This window comes from Phoenix dactylifera, chromosome 3 (assembly GCF_009389715.1).
Source record: "Phoenix dactylifera cultivar Barhee BC4 chromosome 3, palm_55x_up_171113_PBpolish2nd_filt_p, whole genome shotgun sequence".
Taxonomy (NCBI): domain Eukaryota; kingdom Viridiplantae; phylum Streptophyta; class Magnoliopsida; order Arecales; family Arecaceae; genus Phoenix; species Phoenix dactylifera.
Window position 1 is genome coordinate 6,601,735 of NC_052394.1, and position 20,808 is coordinate 6,622,542.

At 38.1% G+C, this 20,808-nt stretch overlaps 2 protein-coding genes across 5 annotated transcripts; both read right to left on the reverse strand.

Annotated features, from left to right (window-relative positions):
* Positions 1-1,618: 1,618 nt before the first annotated feature.
* On the reverse strand, positions 1,619-12,878 carry LOC103712557 (mediator of RNA polymerase II transcription subunit 27). 3 transcript variants are annotated; one of them, XM_008799108.4, is made up of 8 exons: positions 12,538-12,878; positions 9,277-9,442; positions 6,719-7,193; positions 6,077-6,136; positions 5,792-5,860; positions 5,475-5,518; positions 5,125-5,394; positions 1,619-1,963 (listed from the first exon to the last, which is right to left on the reverse strand). In XM_008799108.4, the coding sequence occupies exons 1-7, from the start codon at positions 12,818-12,820 to the stop codon at positions 5,214-5,216; spliced, it is 1,278 nt and encodes a 425-aa protein (XP_008797330.1). In that variant the 5' UTR covers positions 12,821-12,878; the 3' UTR covers positions 1,619-1,963; positions 5,125-5,213. The 3 variants fall into 3 exon arrangements, with proteins under 3 accessions (XP_008797330.1, XP_038980343.1, XP_008797329.1); XM_039124415.1 differs by lacking the exon at positions 1,619-1,963 and adding an exon at positions 2,188-2,632; XM_008799107.4 differs by lacking the exon at positions 1,619-1,963 and adding an exon at positions 2,188-2,616 and having other exon boundaries at positions 12,538-12,877.
* A 2,916-nt stretch (positions 12,879-15,794) lies between these two features.
* Positions 15,795-17,943, reverse strand: LOC103712558 (expansin-A15-like). 2 transcript variants are annotated; one of them, XM_008799109.4, is made up of 4 exons: positions 17,787-17,943; positions 17,567-17,696; positions 17,157-17,469; positions 15,795-16,527 (listed from the first exon to the last, which is right to left on the reverse strand). In XM_008799109.4, exons 2-4 carry the CDS (start codon positions 17,691-17,693, stop codon positions 16,224-16,226), a joined length of 744 nt encoding a protein of 247 aa, XP_008797331.1. In that variant the 5' UTR covers positions 17,694-17,696; positions 17,787-17,943; the 3' UTR covers positions 15,795-16,223. The 2 variants fall into 2 exon arrangements, with proteins under 2 accessions (XP_008797331.1, XP_038980344.1); XM_039124416.1 differs by lacking the exon at positions 17,787-17,943 and having other exon boundaries at positions 17,567-17,714.
* Positions 17,944-20,808: the final 2,865 nt, after the last annotated feature.

Sequence of the window (20,808 nt, forward strand, 5' to 3'; positions counted from 1 at the left end):
GACAAATCCACCAAGATTTTGATTTTAAAGATATATGTTCACATCTTTCCTTGGCGCACAGAAATTTGGAAGGCCAAATCTTTTGAAGACCAAGTTTGGGATTGTATTGTGAGCTAGTTATTTTGCCTGTAACATCGAGAAAGATACAATTTCCTATATCAAACAGTACATTACTTTGTTTGTGCTTTGCATTGAGGGTGGCTAACTTGTTGCAACGATTATTACCATTACGGCATGACCCGGCTTGCAAGCTATCTTGGGCAAGCTTCTCTCCTCCCCAAGTTGTGCCAAGTTTTTCACCATTGATAAAGATTAAAGTCATGCTAATTAAGAGACAGTTTTAAGAACATTTGCAAGCTCCAACGAATCATAACTTGATCTACAGCTGAAATTCCAGTCTATTGTTATGAAAACGAGAGTCTACAAAAGTTCATACTGGTGATAATTTTTTTTCCACTGTAATTGATGTTAAAAAAGTGATAGCCCACCTTTCTTTAATACTTCAAATTCACGATCAATCTTTGTAAATTCACTAAGCCACTAGCGTCCAAATTCCACAGCTAAAAGGCATTTGTTCTTGTTAGCTCAACCATTGCCCACCGAAAGACGAAAAATTTACCATAGGTTCAAAACTTCACATGTGAACTGCTTTATTTTTGTTTACTTATATTATCTTTCCTTGGATTAGTTACTCTTCCATTCCAAAGAAAAGGTTAAAGATCCACGCACGCCATGTTTTCAAATGTCATCAACCACCCCAAGCTATAAGTTAAGCAGTTCAGCATGCCTTTATAATCTATTTCACAAGTCACTAATCAAGTTGTAGGCGCTGCAATTGTTGACTTAAAAAGGCTGCCACGTTTAAATAATTCTCTTTTTTTGGGCTAAACCCTAGATATACATAAACCTAACCCTACCTAAGCGAGCATTAAACTTGTTAGTTATGTCGTTACTTCGAACTCAGTCAGTCCAAGTGTCAAAGGAGAGTTTGGCATGTCCCATATTTTCAATGTTTGGTCCCTTTTCCGGCACTCACATGAAGCCTAAAAGACATTGATGACTCCACCATTGTTCTTTCAGAATGACATGGATATTTTTGGTCTGTTATGCCATGTTACCAGCACGCTTACTAGTTAAATGAGCAATCAAAGGATATTGTTGGTTGGAAAGTCCCGTATCGTACTAATTTAAATGCGGAATCATGATTAGGTGGTTCCCAACTATCTCTGTATTATTATAAACAAACAGCCTCTGAATTAAATCACACAAGTGGGCCTGTTAGGGAGTGTTACTTAAAGTTTCTTTTTTTTTTTTTTTTTTTTTCAAGTTGTTGGAAACTCATCTCATCAGTCTAAAATAAAAAGAGAGAGAAAAAAAGTCGCCCTAATCAATGTTGCCCATACATGACAAGAGCTAATTATCTTAGATGGTGCCCCATACTGTTGTCCAGAACTCCAAATCACAATTGCTAAGTAATTTTTTTTTTTTTTTGGTACGTCACCTGCTATGTAATTTAAAATAAAAGTGCGGCGCCTATGTGGGTGAAGAGTATTATAATGTAGACATCAAGGACATGATGAAACCAGCAAGGATGCAATTGTTTAACATACATCATACAGATGAACTCATAATTGTAATTTATCAGGCATGATTTTGAGCATTGTCATATTTTACTCAGGAATGATTGTATAAAGCCCAGGATATATGCATAAGATATAGATGACAAAGACAAGATTACTTGCGATCAGTTAAGCATATCTTTCCTGTTCCTCAGAAACGTAGCAAACTAAAAATAGAAACTCCAATGTAGAATGCCTACACAACAATGGAGATGACGGCGATGATAATGATGGAGAGGATGGTGATGGCATAGCACAGATGATACACAAGGATGAGGACCCCGGAAAGAGAAGGATGAGTAGACACACTGATACTCATGCAGCTAAGCCCATTCCACGCATCTCTGAAAAAAAATATTCTAGAAATGATCTCTCTTTTACATATGCATTTTAAGGCACCGGAGGTGCTGGGACCCTTGCTCGGTGAGGCAGCATTCATGACATCGGCCGTTCAACCGCAGATATAAACAAGTATTTTGCATAGAATTCTTTTGATGGCAATGACGAAGCATGACATGGGTCATACACCAAAAACATCACTCAAAAAATTGTTCCATGGAAGCATCAATAGCACATAAAAACACAGCCAACTACCATCAGCAAATGAACTGAATTCAGGGTAGCCTAGAAACAAATCACTACCCATGCATGAACTTTGAAATGATCCAAAAGAGCATCATTATCAATTGTAAGCCTTGGGATAATGATCTAAAGGAGCATACATTACAGAACGACATAATCACCAAAGAACTATTAAAATGTTTCCTCCGTTCGTGATCAAAAGATATATAAACAATGGAGTAACTAACCACAGTTTAAAACTGTCAAAAATGACAGTGGTCGTAGTTATAGTCAAACTGTTACTAACTTCTTGACCTTATATGAGCTTTGACTACTATCAGAAGCGGGCTTCAGATACACTTAGTCAGACATGTAGCTCGAGAAGACACCAAATCTTCAACATAAGAATCTCCAACTATTCTCTTGACAACATCACCTGAACATTGTAGTTTCTGTCAGAGTTCAATTCAGTATCCTATAAATGAAAATACTACTCTTAGGGGAAAAAGAAATAGTGGTTCATCTGATTCCACCTGTAAAGCTTTAGGATAACTTCAATAACAGAGCAGTCATAAAAGTAATATCTATAACATTAGTTTCTGCAAGCCTGTGATCTAAGATTTTTCAACACGACTTAGTACAGACTTTTTTTTTGGGTACAAAACTTAGTAGACTTTTTTTTTGGTACAAACTTAGTAATAGACTTAATGACCATATCATATGAAGGTGGTGAATTCCCAAAATTTGTTTGAACTGGGAAATATGGTACCATCTCACTCAGGATAACAGAAGGTTTTCGTTCTAGTAGCTGCGCACATATATTCCCAGGCACTTGGTTGCGACAACTCTTCGGGCTATCTTGTTCGAAATGAACCAAAAGTTTATCGAAGAGTAAATTCTAAAATTACAGCACTGCCAAATCATTTCACCTTTTGCTAAATTTGGGGAATGGGAATTAACTAGGGTTTCCGAACAGAATCCATCTTTCACTTGAAGGTCAATCATAAATATACATAACCAAGTGTGCCAGTTGGTCTTCACTACTTCTTATAAATAACCCCATAATCAACATCTAGATAGTCCTTCAGATCTTAGTTATTTTTCATCCAGAAAGTCATTAGCAAACCAGGCCCGAGCCCAGTGGTTGCACCAAACCTCCAAATGGGAGAGATTCCATGTTCAAGCCAAGTGAGGTATTTCTGTGACTGTTTGACATGGACTTGCATCATTTTTTTGAAATGACTGATGATGTTCTAAGCACTGTTGTTCATAAAAGAACTAGAAAGTCGAAAAAGCTTTGTCATATAAAGTTGGTTGAGACATACTACATAGGCTACTGGAGAATGGATTGGAGCAAAGAAAATAACCCCACTGCCTAAGATGCACACACGCTACATAGCCGCAGTTGAAAAGCACTTGGTACCAGAAAGAACAAATAATAGGCATATGCCTGTAACATGATCGTGACCATTACAATGGAAGTCACAAAATACAATAGATAAAAGTAGGAGACTTGTGTTGATTTTCTTGAGCTATCTTTGGAGCGACAATGTTACTTCAAGAGATATCAAGGTTAACAAATTAAAGTTATCTATTGGGATGTATGGTATCATGGTTCACCTTTCAACCAAAATTGTAGGATTAAAATGCTTTCCTGTAAATCCACTTCTACATAGCCTATCATTAAGTCAATGAGGTCAAGCTCAGCCCATTCTCTCTGTGGGCTGATCCAGCAACATGGTGAGCCAACTAGGTGAATCACTGGATGCTGTAGCAAGTATATAACACAAATAAAATAAGAGGAAAGTCAATAATAACAATTAAAATTTTAAGCCCCGTCCCTCCACTGTGGGGCCCATCACCTATTTGACTCCACGGTACTTTCTTTTACCTTCAAATCTCTGCCCTCTTTCCCAAAGAATGGTCCACCAGACTCCAACCCCTACATTCCTCTTCCACTGTACCCCAAACGCGTGCATTGCACTTCTGTGACCTCAAAAACCCAGTAACCAATGATCTCACATGCAAACTCGTGCACCAATGCTAAAGTACTAGATACCGAGAATAAGGTGCCAGAAAAAGTGTTTATAATTGTCTTCTAATATCCATGACAACAGCTAACTTTTTTTTATTTTTTCATTTTATAGAAGATAGACGCATTGATGATTTTTTTTTAAAAAAAATGAATTTGTTTAAAATATGTATAAACTAAATTTTTGCATTTTTCCCTGATTCACAAAACCTCGTCCATGTAACTTTTCATGCAACATCAAGCCATGATGAAGTATGCAGGAAATTGTGTTTACTCATGTATATCAGGCATCTGGCTGTCCTTTCCTATCATTCCAATTTATACATACAAACTTCATAAATTTGTGTTCAATGCATTTAGGTTCCTAAATTCTTTGCCTTGGGATGAAACCTAAGGAGAAATATTGTAACCACTAATCATATCCTCATACTAGTGCATAGCTCACCGTTAGCTTCTTCAACGATGAGTCAGAAGTCAAAACCACAAAAAAATAACCACAAGCAAATTTGGCTGAAAATCCTCTAACTGGATTGGATGCACAAGATTTTAGATCTGCTATAAATAGATGAATTTTTATTAGTCTACAAGGACAGCATCATGGAAGCGCTCAATTTTTAATACCAAGCTGCCCTTACCAGATTTCAGGAAGCATATTATTTCAAGCTGTCATGAACAAAAGAAAATAAACTAAATTGAAGTGAGCTAAAACAAAAGCACACATATATGAGGAAATGAATTGTCAAACCACCAAATTGCAAAGTTATACAACTGACTGAAGAATCAAATAATGGCAGACTATAAGCAGTAGCAGCAGAAGAAAAGATAACTTTTGAGCCATTTAATTTATATGAGCTAAGCCAAAAGCTCCAAATGCATTTAATTTATATTAGAGGTAGTTAAAAGAGTTCTTACCATTTGGTTAGAAAATATATTGCTCTCCAGATACAAATGTAGTCCACCATGGAGTTGAGATAACAAGTTGATAAAAGACACAAGCTTCATTAGACTTCATCTGAACACCCAATATGATATGCGCTGTTAAGATCTACATTCTGGACCTTAGCTGATGGTGTCGAATGGGATTGGTTAAAGTTGGTTGTGCAAGTTTGCCGGTAGGGACGGTGAACAGGAGGCAAGAGCAATGCTAAAGATTTATCCATCAACAGAAGATGCCCACATTTGCTACATATAAAAACAATGTAGGTTTTACTCTAGATAACAGCATATACGTACATCATGTCCTAAAGAGACAATTTTCTTACCTGCAAACCTTTGTAAATAGTGTTTGATAACTGTAGATCCAACGCTGTGAAAAATATAAAAGTTCAATAAAACTGGTGTCAGTATGATCTACGTAGAATTAACATGACCAATAGCAACAAGCCTGATGCTAATTATACGTCTCAGCTTTACAAATCCTTCTATGCCATAAGTAACAAAGAGTTTGAAAAGGAAAGACATGAATACAATTATTCCTGATACAAACATGTTAAAAAACCACAATTTTATTCCGTTAAACTGGACATTGCTTTTATAAAAAGAAAGATGTGTTTGCACATGATGGAGAAAGTAGAAGTACCAGAAGTAGAGAAAGTGATGTATTAGCATCCACACTAAGAAAATACTGCAATGCCTTGTCAGCATGTTCCTGCAGAATAAAGATGAATCGAATGCAAACAAACTTCTCAGTATACCATGTTCAATAATGTTGAGAAAGTTACAGAAAGGAAATGAAAATGAGAGTCATGCCCCCATTTTCACTTCCTTTACCTCAGTTTAACATCAAGCAGAAACAGCCTCATGGAGCAGATGAATAATAAATAGAAATATAGAGGAAGGAAGCCTAAAGTTTGGCAACATTTACCGTCACATGTCTAAATACGTGATGAACTGATAAACCTCTCGAATGAACGTAGTTGCCTCCCTAAACAAGGTACCAGTCAGGAACTAAATATTTAGCAAATAATTTTCCATGTCAATTTAGGATGCATGAGTAAACAAGCATAAGTTAAACATAATACCTACCACAGAGATGACTCTTTCTCTCACATGCACATGAGTGCACATATGCAACAACAATGAATAAACAATAAAAAAAATAGAGCTATCAAATTGAAACATATACATGCATATGCATATGGGTTGACAAAATGAACTTTACAAATAATCAAAAAATTAAAGCTTCCAAACTGAAAAGATCAGACTGCAGCATAGCAGTGGCCATGAGGTTTGGAAGAAAAGGAAAAAAAAAAGAAGGCAACTTCACTGCATAAGAGCATGAACACACCCAAAAGATTTGTTGTAACTAAAATCAAACTATTAATTTGTTACATAAACATGACAAGAAGTCTGTAACAATATAAACTACAGATGATAGCCCACCTTGGTTGAGACCTAAGACAATGCTCTAATAACTAAACAAGATATAAAGGCAAATAATACTAATGATGCTAACCAGAAATTCAATTGCTAAGATAATCAGGAAAAGCCCATGGAAAACAAGTACCTCATCTGGAGAGAAAAATGCTGCTGCATCAGGGTTTACAGATCCTGCTGAATGCAGTGATACCACAGCTCTGAAAACAGAAGGCACTAACAACTCAATGACAGCGACCTTATCCACAGCAACAGCATTAACTGAACCTGATCTTAGTTTGTTTGGGTTGTGCATGCTCTGTTCCTTGGATGGATCTATTGAATTTTCGTTTGCTGAGGACGACAATAAGGATGCTCTTTTCAACCAATCTAGGCGCTGATATGTGAAGATTTTCATGTTGGGTACCTTATTTTCCAGATCTGTAAGAATATCAGACAAAGTTTTTACTTCATTAAGCTCTTCTCTGTGGCTTGTCGGCAATCCGTGGGAAGTCTTTTGTTTCTTTGCAACTCCAAATTCCCCATCATGAGAATGGCCAAATGGTTCATCTTCCAGGAGAGGGAAAAACCGCCTCTTCTGGTCAGTAAATGCCTTGAGGGCTAACCTAGAAATCATAAATATAAATAAAAAATATAAATATCAAGATCAGTTTCAGTTTCATGAGGAGTTCCAAATTTTACTCTCTCTTCTATTTTAATTGTGTGAAGCAATAAAGAAACCAATGCATTGCAATCTCCTAGAGCTCTTTCAGAGGTCTGTACCTTTGCCACAGGATTATCAAGTCAGTTTTGAATCCTAAGATACTCAGATTATTGCTCTAAAAGCCACATTGAGTATTCTGCATGAGTAATTATGCAGGAGTACTCCCACATTTAAAAAGAAATCAAACAACATATATAAGTCCTCCACTTACAAATTATCAAGTTTGCCCAAAATAATAACATTTTCCTCAGCATAACCAATAGCTCAGCTTACATGCAGACATAGTACTTTAGTAGCTACTACAGATGTAAGAATCTGAGGCTAAGAAGGCTTCCAACAGTCCATTAAATAAGTTATCATCCTTCTTTCGAGCAACAAAACAAATTTGATTTATGGCACATAATTGCTCATACCAAGCCTAGGTAACAAATGTGGCCAGGGTGCGCCATCAGAAGAATGACACAAAGGAGAGAAGGCTTCGTGGCATTAGTTATTAAAGGAGTGGCAACCATTTGGGTTGCTTAACCAATCAGAATTAATAGCACAGTAATTTAGGAAGATTAGAAGAAACTGTTTATCTCAAGATAATAGTCCTTTTGATGTAAAAAACAACTGGCCTTCAATTAACACAAAAGGTCAAGCTATAAAATGATATGACCATTGAACGATATATAAAAGAGAGCCAAATATGAAGGAAACATAACCATTTGAATGCTACAGGGCCCAAAGTCACCATCAAGAAGTTCAGGTAAACATGTTGAAAAAAGAAATGAACTTTGTAACATATTTGGTCTGCGAAAGAAAGAGACCTGTAAGAATTCACACAAGCAGTTCCATGAAAGAAACTGTGGACTGGTTCTAGAGCACAAAGTCAGTTGAAGTTGTGGCAATAAAGCAATTAATATCTTTGATATGTCTAGTTTGATAAACATGAAATGTTCCACAAGATTGCTAGTCATAGTGTGCCAATGAGGCTGAAATGGGTAAACAAAATGCTTGGTGTTTGTTCAAGACCATAGATTGCTTATTTTAGCTTAGAAAAGCACTTAAATTTGAAGGCCATACTCATCATATTAGCAACATAAAGATGCATAAAGGTTATACCATTAAATGGCATGGCTGGCATTATAACACCAAGCAGACCATTCAATGTGTACCTTTTGCACCATAACCATTTTACACCTCCATGTTTGATGGGAATGGCAGAGCTACAAAGTTTGACACTGTTAAGAATCTAGCTACAAATGAGAATGCATAGAAGCATGGAGGTTATTTCATGTTATCAAAGAGATTATCACAGGAGGAATATAACCTGCTTTTGAGGCTTAATTTGCTAAAATCAATATACGGGAGTACTTCATAGAGGGTTTAAAATTTTTCCCTTGTAAGTGATAGCCTGCTTTTAGGGCTTAGTTTGTTAAATATTGTAAGTGGTGGGTCATTTTTTTAAAAGCGGTTAAATCTGGCTTTCTTGCACTCACGTACGAGTTGGCCGCCTTTGGAACCATGCAGTAATACTTGACACCTTTTGACATCAATGCTTTGATCAGAAATCTCAATTTGCAAACAACCATCGACACCTTTAGTCCCGATAGCCTATTCTGATTGGGACTAACTTTTTGGTTAAAGACACGTGCAGAGAAGAGACAGGAAGGCAAAAAAACCTTGTGAACATTTATTAGGCAATAGAAACAAGATTATCAATCAGGAAATGACTACTGAATGGATCAAATAAAATTGCTTAGCTCCAATTACAGAGAAAATGCCACATTCCCTCTCTTCAAATTTAAGTTCCTAGTCAAATGCTCTAAGACAACATAAAATTACATATGTCAGAACATTTTCATATGGAATGAAAATAGTGTGATAATCATTGACACAACAATTTCAGTGTGGAACATGCTCATGTGACATAGAAAAGTACTAGTCTCCTAGAGTTTAAGCAGCTTTCACCAACAGCTGCTTACAAAATTAACTCAGCCTACCTCGTTCTGTCAACCGCAGATGCACCAGCTTGGCCAGCAAGTTGACGTTTCCAAGCATATGCAACAACAGCACCATCTGGGCAAACAAGGGGCATGTGTAAACCCCAAGAATTACCTCGTGATTTAAGAGACCCATTTAACACTCCCGAATCTTCCAATTGTCTTCCTAACAAGAAAAAAAAAGAAGAAAATTTAAAAGGCTAAATTGCAAATATATGAAATACTTAAGAACTTTTAGAATCTTATCATGCAAATGGTTTTAACATGGGCCATAAAATGATCCATTTCAACAAAACAAGGCAATTCGAGAAGAGTTGCTCTGTAATGAGGGCCATGTTTGTTAGGCTCGCATATTCTTTACACAAATTCTTCTTATATGAGTAACCTTAGAATGTTTTAATATCTTTCCCACCAGCGCTATTTAGAATGAATTGGAGGTCAAACATTCGGACTTGTTAGTTTCTGCAGGGAAGGCATAAATTAGGAAAAAGAACACCACGAGTGCCTTTCTTTCCTTCTTTTCTTGGATTCTGTCTTCTAAACTCTAGCTCCACTATCACTCCCTTCACACCCAGCTCAATCAAGTACAATATTTTCCTCATCAACAGTGAACTATGTAGCCTAGGTTGAGGGTGAATGGGACAACGGTACAATGATTGCACATAGTCAGATAGGGTTGAAAAGGCTAGTAAACTTCACTGTATTGTATTTTAGTGCGAAGGAATTTAGGTTTTTGGAATGAATTTTATGCGAGGATCCTGAGGTCCTTGGTAGTCAAGGGCAGTCTTTGCCAACCCAGTCTACCTCTTCAAAGAGTGATATCTAACTGCCAGATAAACAAGCTCCTCCACACCCACTGTAAGCTGATTCCGGGACTCAGTAATGGTAAGGAAAGGGATGGAGACCGAAGTCAAGGTAGGAAAGAAGAGGTACCAGAAGTTGGGCAAAAGCAATGGCGAGTTTTGAGTGGTTAATGAGTGCATGGTTAAGGGAAAAAAGGAAGGAAAAATAAAAAGAAAAGGTGAAAAATGTTGGGGAAGAACATTACTCCATGTTTCAACGAATATTCGCTTTCCTCCACAAGGATTTCAAAATTATTTTTCAGAGAACATAGCTACTAAATTGCCATGTCTTATCTGCTCGTCTATCGAAGAAGCTCTTCGAATCTGAAACCAGCTCAGATTGCAATCAGAGGTTCAAGACTTTTTGGTGTCTATAAATTCCACAGAGGTTCATAAATGAGTGCACAAGTTTGCACAAGCAGCACTTGGGATTAAGCAGAAGAAAAGGCACATGATGGTAACAATAAGGGAAAATCAGTATTTGTTACTTGCCCCTTTTGCACTTCTTTTTTAGTGTATGTCTATATGTAGGAGTGTGCATGCTGCATAACTGTATTGGTAAAAGAGTTGGGATATGAACATCTTGAAATTTTATTTTCTATAGATCACAGGTACATCACCACCTGAATGGTAGAATGGCACATGGTTCAGGCTTCTAAATACAACCTCCTGCAATTTTTATGTCTGAAAGGTTCAATCTTGTATAAAGTCAACAAAATCCGCATTAAATTTAACCAAATAAGAGATAACCAGTTCCTTTTCAACGGCTGGTCATGTTTGACCCATTTTAAATATAATAGTAAGATCAGGAAAATTGAGATTGATTGTCATTTCATTCACTAACACTATAAGGTCAGCAATGCTTCCACTCACTCAAATGTCATATCACAGTACTTTTTTTTTTTGCTAGAGGAAAAATACTAAAAAGATTTATTGATTCTTCTTGGAAAAAGGAAAGCTACCTAATATATTTGAAGATACAAGTATACCCTAGCGTACAGCACTTAATAGCTGGAATATTCTACTCAGGGTAATATACATGCTTAGGTTATCTCTCAAAATCTTCAACTTGCAATCACTTCCTAAACACTCGATTGCTAAAAGTGTTTCTAAGGTATCCTGCACCCACACCTGCTCTAAGATCATTCATTTCATCATAAGTATATACCTTTTTAAAAATTTAAACCATGCACTCATTTCGAAAGCCCTACTTCCCAAACATAAAGTAACTAATCAAAACTGGATATTGAAAATTAAGCAACATTATCCTGCCAATTCATTACACATCATCTGTACCATAATTTAGATTTTTTGCTCCTTGACAATCTCACCTCACTTAAATGCTCCTATTCTAAGGAAATGTCAAATGACAATTTGCCACTTGACATAGATTTCATAAAATTTGTTGAAACCCTGTGAAACCCATGTCTTTAGACAACACTACGCAGTTTGGAACTGACAAAAAAAGTTATGGTGCTGAGATATCAGCATCTGGTTGACTGTTATTGAGATGAACTGAAATCTTGGTTCATACCTACCAGGATGAAACATGCAGAATTTATGGAAGGCATCAAGACTTCAGATAATATACAAGAACCGACTTATTGATCCCACAGCAGATATAATAAAATCAATATTAATAACTATTTTAAGGCATTGATTTTGATATTCATATGTTAAAAGACCCATTTTCCAGTGCTAAAAGAAGGATGGAAAATCTCAGGATATGTTGCAATATCACAATCGTTGATATCTCAGACATATCAGATTACATTAGCAGAGAGATAATAAGAACCAATGATACAAATATATTGTCCCAGCAGTTGCCCACTGACGCTTCAAACCAATACCTCAGCTGCAACGAAAACCTTGCCGACAGCTATTAGCCAATAATTGAAGCAGAAGAAAAATATCGAGGCTTAGCAAAGTGACCCTCTTTGAGAGAGCAAAATATAAGGCCGGCGCTTCTTTAATTTTCCCAGAACTAAAGCTTCGCCATCAAGTGAAAAAGTGCAACATCAGATCCATAATGCCTTATATTCATATTCCTATAAAAAATATTTATTCTGTTAACAGTTTCTGAAAGTTATCGCTCCCAACTGGAATTCATGGATACAAAAGAGCTCGTACCAGACGTGGAAACACCAGGAATAACAATACTTTTCCTTCAAAGATCCTGGAGGGTAGCAACCACTACTACCCCCAAAACGAAATGAACCTCGCTACTTACATTCAAGAAAAGAGTTCAAATTTCGAAGTTGTAGCAGTGCCACTATCAACCCCCTGAAATCGATTCTAGGTCTATTTATCGCTCCAACTCAAAGAATCAGTTGGAAAGCCAATAAAGAATCGAAAAACCCTAACCCTAGAATCAGAGGAATTGGAGGAAATCGTCGAGATGAGTGAAAGAGGAGATTACCGAGTGCTCGGAGATCTTGGAAGTGCTGGCGCATGGAGGCCTCTTCTTTGAGAATGATCTGGATGGTCTTGTTGGAGTGGTGGGGGCCGTCGGCGGCCAAGAAGAGCGCCTCCAGGAGGTGATCCGCCCCCAGCCGGATGTCCGCGATGAGACGGGCGGCGCGAGCCAGTCGGTCCATGGCCAGAGCCACCTGCTTTGGAGGAGCTTCCGTGGTGGCGCCGCCGGAGTCCGGTGGGTCCTGGGGCGGAGCTGCACCGGAGACCGCCGCTTGGGGTTGCTGCATGCCCTCTTTCCCCTCAGCGTCGGGCTCGTAAAAGTAATTAGCGCATTTCGCAAATAGAAAAAAAAAGGGTGCATATGTATCGAAGTCGAACTAGTGAAGTCGGCAATACGTCTGTGGAGATTATATCTAGGTTTATTTAAAATGCTTTTATGGCTTTAAAGCAAAAAAAAAATGTTTTTCAAAAACCCTTTTGTTTGGTGATATTATACTAAAAGTATTTTTAAAAAAAATTAGAAGAAACTAAAAAATTTACCTTTCGGCTCCTCCTTTATTTTTTATAAAACAGAACAACATCAAACACACTTAATCTAGTTAGTCAATTCTGATCAAATTTACATAAAACTCATATTTTGTATAAATATTACAGACCATTTTAGAATATAACATCTAAATTTTATACAACTAAACGGTTGTAGGACTTGATTTAATGTCCCCTACTATTTTTTATATTAAGATCATGGAATTATTCAATGGTCATTACATAGAAATCTAGGTTAAAAATAATTAAACAATTAAAAACTATTTCTATTTTTTGTTTTACATATTCTACACATTGACTATATAATTATTCTGCTATCACCATATGAAAATAAGAACTTCGAGTAAGTGGCCATATGTAAGTAGAAAATGCAAAATTCTGCATGGACCCTACAAAGGTTATTAATCAAGTTTAGGTCCACCTAATGCTCTGATTATCTAGATCTTGGGATTCCAATGCCTCTACTTCGCTCCTTCAGATGGGATCTTGGTGAGAGCCCTTCAACCTTTCTTCTAGCAGGAGAAGTGAGACGGGCAACATGAAGAAGAAGGCGTGAGAAAGGAACAAATAATCTTGTAGTTTGTCTTATATCTTGCCTCCTGAAATGACTTAAATATTTTTTGTTTTACTTAAATAAAGTTAAGGAGAAAAGGTCAAAATTGCATCCGAATTTTGAATTGCGTGGTGGAGGTTGTGATGGAGGAGAGAGGAATGAGACGGCAGCACTGGAGATGGGAGTGGGTGGAGTCCTAGGGAAGAGGATTAGGTAGGGATAAATGAAAAATTAGGATATATCATGTGTATCATTTAGGGAAAATGAAATTATGGCGTTCCACTCTCTCTCTGAAATAAAAACAAGAGTAAATTATGCAACATGCAGTGAATTTGGAAAATATCAAAAAGGAAGGTACTTTTCATGTTTCTTATATTTTATTGTGCAAGAGAGACATTAGAAGCCATGACAAGCAAATTATATGGGAGCTTTTCCACTGTTTCAATGCATATTTACATGTGAGTTTTACATTACCAGAACCTCATTCTTGGTTCATTGTTCTTCAGGTTATGATGGATAGAAATGATATAAATATTTTCCAATTCTGATCTCCGATTTAAGAGCAGTTTGATTAATGCAGGGTCTTATCATTAGGCCAATATTTCAAGCGCAGCTTGAAACCGATTTCTAGAGGTAGATAATGGCCTGCAAACTAACTGTCCTTTCTTCTCATCTTTGTAGGTAATGGCTGTTTTTCCTCCCCACCCAAAGTAATTGCTTTGCTTGAAAGTATGTGGTATACCTCTTTAAAACTTCTTACTGTAAAAAAGAATTTGGGCCTCAAGTTGTATCATTTGATGATTGCAGTCATTTCTATGGCTGCAGGGAAAGCACAGTATGCCTGTTGTTTCATACAAGGAGTGACATCATTCAATCTAAACAGATAAAGTCTATGGAGTGACTGCAACTTTCACCACCACTAATGTGATATTATGACAAATAAATCTGGGTGGATTTACGTCCCTTCTCATCAATATATATATAAATATATATAGAATCCTAGTGCATGACTATTGTGAATCTGGGTAGAGAAGCTGGATGCGGATCTGCATGTCCCAAAGGAATGGAGAGTCAGGCATATAGTATCTACTCTTTCTTTTATGTAAAATGCAAGGTGATGGCACTCAATTCTTAAATATTCTACATCATTTTTGATGGAACAGTTCCTGCTTCTTAGATTCTTATGCTCCAGCTCTAAAGCTACTAGTAGTCTAACATCCATACATCATCACTGGCTTCCATTAGTAGGCTATGACAAGGATACATTGTCGCGACATCACGCGTGCTTGTTTTCCTGCTCTAAGTTGATGTTTTTTTTCCAAATCTTTACCTTTTTATATACACGCTAGCTCTATTTTTATGTCATCCATCATCTGTTGCGTTTGTTACTATTCATTACCACTTGCTTTTCTAACATCAATCATCTTTTTTCCTACTTAAGCAGGAGTTACACTGCTTTGTCCACATTAGGAAGATTTGCAAACCGGTGTTAAACACAGGTGACCCTTGTTACTAGAGTTTGGCTTCGATGCTGCATGACAAAGAGGAACTAATGTTAGTTTTCCAGGTAAATGTTTGTTCATTCCTCGCTATGCATGTTTGACTTTAATTCTAAGAGCTCGAATCGAGCCTGCAGAAATTGCATCTACCTCTGAAAATGTGGGTTGTAATATGGCAGGCCTAGCATGCTGTAAACTATTGCAAAGAAATAAGCAGTCCCTGAAGCTGGCATAGATGTGTATGGCACATTAGGATTTGAACAGGGACTAAAGTGCAAAGAAACACTGCTATGATGCTGCACTGGGAGATTGGCGCAGAAACGGATCATATATCTGATTTTCAATGCACCGTGCATTGCAACCTTAACACCAAATATCTTAGAACAATTCTTGCATATGCTGAGGAAGCGTATGAAGCTCCTACCACTATGGGGTCAGGACGATCCATGCTAATTTTTTTTTGTTTTAACACTTAGCAGTGGCTTGGATTCATCCTGCCAATACTGTTTTACAGATTCGATATGCTGAGTTAGAGGTTACCTCTTTATTCGAAGCCATGTAGAATTTTTTCCATTCCTTACGAGATTTCTACCTTTCCCAAGGCAATAAAACGCTAGCTTCTCCAACCCCTCATCTGGGAATAATGCTCAATTTCACGAGCTCTTTTATAAAATATCCTTATATATCTATTCAATATCTTATAATATTTCAGCAGCAAAGCTGATTACAATGACTCTTCCCTCTGTCACAGAGAAGTACATGAAAAGAAAAGCATTCATGGGCGGGTGACCAACCTTTTGTTCACCTCAGCCATTTGTCATCCCCATTAACGCAACCCCATGGGACTCCCTAAGAACTAGAAAGCCCTCTCACACCACCCTCAGATAGTGTCCTCCTCTCCCATTGCATATAAGGCCAGGAAGAGAAGGTCAATCATAAGTAAAAAAAAAAGAAAAGGAAAAAGAAAAAACTCAGTGGGACAAAGTAGGGTCGTATCAAAAGAGAACCCCACCATGGGACAATAGTACACGTGGACTCATCAGACTACTATTGAGGTTAGAGGGAATGGATGCCGGTTTAGTTTTTAGAGGCTTAAAGCTGCCCGCCGGCGTAGGTCTGGCCGAAGCTCCAGTTGTGAGGGGCGACGTCCATGGAGGTAACAGTACGGCCATCGCTGGTGCTGACGCGGAAGGAGAGGGACTGGCCATCGAGGTAGCTGTTGCTCTGCCAGTTCTGGCCCCAGTTGCGGCTCATTGGCTGCCACCCAGTCTGGGATCCCTTTATAGACACCGCCACCACGTCCCCGGCGCCACCTACATTGGTGATCAGCACCAGGTTGAAGTAGGAGTGGCCATTGATGGTGAACCTGATTCCCCCCTTTTTCACACAGGGTACCCTGCAAGATAAAAAAAATGTTGCATTTCGTTTCAGAACTATAGTATTTGAGATCCGAGAGAGAGAGAGAGAGACAGGAAGTCGTTTGTGACTTACATAGAGTCTGTTCGCTTAAAAAGAAATAGAGATCTTCTGTTTTAATAAAGGCTCTCTTTCAAAAGGAAATAAATCATAATGTTTCATTTGAAGTCTCTGTTTTTTAATGTTTTCTTAAGTTGGATGCTAGTGCTGCTGGGGGGAAAAAGGTTCTCTAGGAGTTATTTTAGGGGTCTTGGGAAAGATCTTTGTGCCTTTTAATTCAAGCTGATACCGACAGAGGTTAGAGGAAAAAAGACAGATGATGAAGAACAGAGAGAATATGGTTTCTAGGAGAAAGGAGTCAGAACTTTGTGTTATTGAGTTTAAAAATATTTAGGAAACGGATGCTGTTGGAAGTGGGAGTTTCTACAGATTGGAGGCAAGAAGCCAGAGCTATGAGGAATATGGATGACTTTACAGAGCTTTTGGTTGTAATGTTTCCTTGGAGCCAAGGGTGCAGTATAACCCCCCCTGTTTCATTCCACCAGGAATTATAAGGAATAATATAATCGGAGTTATAAGATGGGTTGAGTTTCTGATTGAAGTGTTTACCTTCTGTATTGAACAGGGACAATGCCTGCCTTGTACTGAGCAATACGCTGGAAAACTGGCTGAGAGAGATCAAAGTGGTGCAGGGGAGGGTTGCACCACCCTCCAGCATTGTTCGGAAGAGCATTATTTGGTGGGCAGAAGTTTGTTGCGGTGACTATTATAGACCCCGGGAGACACCAGTTCCCATCATCCTTGCATTGGATCTCGAAGCAAGCTCCGCAGCTCAGTCCGCTGTTGAAGAGAGCAGTGCTCAATGCTGCTGTGTCTGTCCCATAGCCTTGACTGTAGAGATTTCCATACCCACAAGCTCCTCCTGGAGGAAAGGAACAATGGTAAAGGAAAGAGTTGATGAGTTGAAGAGAAGTAGTAGTTGCATTTGGGAATCTTTATTTGGTGGCCTCTAGGCTTACCCATTGTCCCAGAAGCATCACCACCTCCATAAAAGGTAGCGTGTGCATCAGACCATCCACTGCCATATCCATGAACAGCTCCGAACATGGTGAGAAGGGAAACTAGGGAGAGGGCAATAAACTCCATTCCCTGCAGGAAAAGTGGCATCATAGAAATGAGTGGAAATTTAAAAGAAGTAGAGGATTCCAGAGCAAAGTAAGAGTAGAAGCTTGCGCTTACAGAGGGCTTGCAATGAGAGCCTAACTGGCCAAAAGAAAAGAATGAGAGAGGATGAGGAAGGTGTGAGGAAGGAGAGGTGTATTTATAGACGTGGACGGAGGGAACTGAAGTGAAAGGAAAAGATAAAAGCAGAGCAAATTGACCAGTGGAAGAACAGTATAAACCAACTGAAACTAGACTGCTCGGAGTCCCATAACAGAAAACAGAAATTTTTATGCCTTGTTTAGCTAGCCTTTTATCACCATCCTGACTGTGATCCACCGTTCATTTGAAGCTAAATTTGGTGTGAGGGTGAATAAAGTGGTGAACAATAGGTCCTCCTACTAGATTGTATTATATTTGGTTGATAAAGCAAATGATACATAAAATGAGAGAAAGCAATGGGACCTTTTCCGTTTTTCTAACTAAATTCCATGAATCTTATCCTCTGCAGATAAAATCAGATGCTGTCAAACACTTGTAGGGACCTTCTGGAGAACAGCAATGGCACACCATAGACCTTGAGGATGTGTAAAGCAGACTGAAGGCAGTTGTCTTAGTAATTCCTCTTTTTGGGCTGCTGTTTGTTGGATGATAAAAAGTGAAAAAAGGTGAATTTTTCTGATCTTTTCCTGCAACTCTTTCAAAAAGATGACAGCTTACTGATTATTGAGATACTGAACTTTCTTTAACTTTATCAGGAACAGTTTAAGTCGGTCACTTGTTGATGCCTAATCCTGTTTTGGTTTTTAATTTAAGAACAGAATCTCAGTTCAGTAGTTCATAATAATTGGCTTCTAACTTTGCGGGTATGCGGTTTGCGCATGAAACTATTCTATTTAGATTTCTCTATTAAACTTCTCAGTGGGCCTTCTTATTTAATATCCATCTGATGCTTCCATGCACATGGATTGCAGGCTTCTGCTTTGATATTTAAGTCTTAATTTATGCTCCTTAGGCCATCTCTGTTGAGAATTGATGTCTTGACTTTTAGAACTTCCTGCTGGAATAAAAAATCATGTTAAGAATTTAAAAATTATCATTAGACAGCCTCCTAAGCTCAAATTCAGGATCTAAAAAGTTTGATTCTAGTGCGCTGCATGTGGCAAACCAAGTACTATTAAAAAGAATAGAATAGAATTAGCTTTTTGACATAGCTTCTCGTACACTTCCTTCTCCCCTTCTCTTGGCGATTTATTACCTCTCTTTTTATAAACTCCTAGCTGTATCCTTCTCATTGTCCTCTGCGTGTTCATGAAGCAGCAACATTAAGTATGTAGGAGCTTTAGACTTTACAGCTTATTGAACCCTACGTACTGAGGACCTTGTGATCTAACTGATTATTTTGCAAAAGTTCTTGATGACATTTCTCTGTCATATTAATTTAGGATTTCTTATTGGGCTTTGAGTTTTGGCTCATATCACAATGCATGATTTACGTAAATCCTATTTTTTTTTTTCTGTTACCATGTTTTGGGTGATTCCTTCCCTTTCCCAAGGTGAAGATATTAAATGGAAACTTTAGACTTTTTTCCTCTCAACTTCCATAGCAACTGTTCAAAAAATAAACAAATCTTGGTTGTCACCTACCATTCAAATACTAACATTTAGTCAGAGGTCACTAGAGATTAAGATATATACTAATCTCTACAGTTTGCATATTAAATGGTATTGCTCATTAATGTCGTGATCAGAGAACCAGCCCACTGAGTCTCTCACAGTTTGTAGAGGGAGATGACGGTGCAATTCTTTAGTGTCTGCAACTTATGCCAGATTCTCCACCGCTGACAGTTTTAGGACTGAATTATTGAAATTAACCTGTGCGTACTGTACAAGTGCTTTAGTTATCGAAACTCTGAGTTTAAGGAGATCATTGTTCAGAACACATATGAAATATGCCATGATTTGAGCCAAGCTTGCCATTTGATTATTGCTAAAGACTGCATCTTTTGCCACTATCAGCTATTATCATTCATGTTACTTTGGATCTTCTTTATCTCTTTTCTTTTCTTTTTCTTTTTTCTTTTTAATGCCTCGAATACCAATTCGAGACATTTGTACGACTTAAGCGAGCCTCCTAAGTTGTTTATTGCATACATGTCATCTGTACCTAAATGTAATGTTTTTCTTAATACAGTTATTTAGTCAATATGCCTCATTGTTTAATGACACATTACCTTTCCATTCTCATTTCTTTCATGTTCATCCGATATTTTTGGACAACTTCTGGCCGGTGCCCACAGCATTGTCCGATTATTATCTACAAAATCTTCTTCAGCATCTCTTCGGCCACTTACCATGTGTATTAGATACGAATTCTTCTCCATCATCCACCATGCCAATTCTAAGATTTGAAAGACTAGATAGAATCTGATCCGATACATGTATGTAAAATTTAGAGCATCAATGGCAGTTGCGTGTCTCTTTTCCCTTTGCCTTCTAAGCACAGTTTAGTCGGTGTATTAATATTTCATGTCATCTAAATAATGAATTGTAGATTCCTTATCTAGTCCCAAGTTCCCAGAATACTGAACTGGTTCTCATGCATGAAAATATTGCATTTCTTGTGCCACGCTAACTTCCAACGTATAAAATATCTTTGAGAGATTCAGAACCGACGGACGGCTCTGCAGGATATGAGTAAGCCCAGGAAAACCAGCCTATCCATAAGCATTTAAAAAAAGAGAGGCTGCACATGGGATCACATGGCAACTTGGGTAAAGATGGGAGCAGTTCGAAAAGGAAAGCATAGACTACTAAATATTCTTCTCCCAGGCTGCAGTTCTCGACTTCTCTCTCTCTCTCTCTCTCTGCGATCTCCCCCCCGCTATACGCCATCCCGTACTCAGGATTTTCTACTAGTGGCCGCTCCTTTCGTATTCTTATCTTCCAGACGGACATGAGACTGCTTGCATGGGGCCAGAAAGTATTCCGCAGAGCACACATGGGCCATCTTGACGCCGATCGAGCCACTAGGCTTTCAAGCATGTGCAGCCCACCGGAAGGAACGAAGCTCGGGCCTGGTGTATGGGTGGATGGAGTG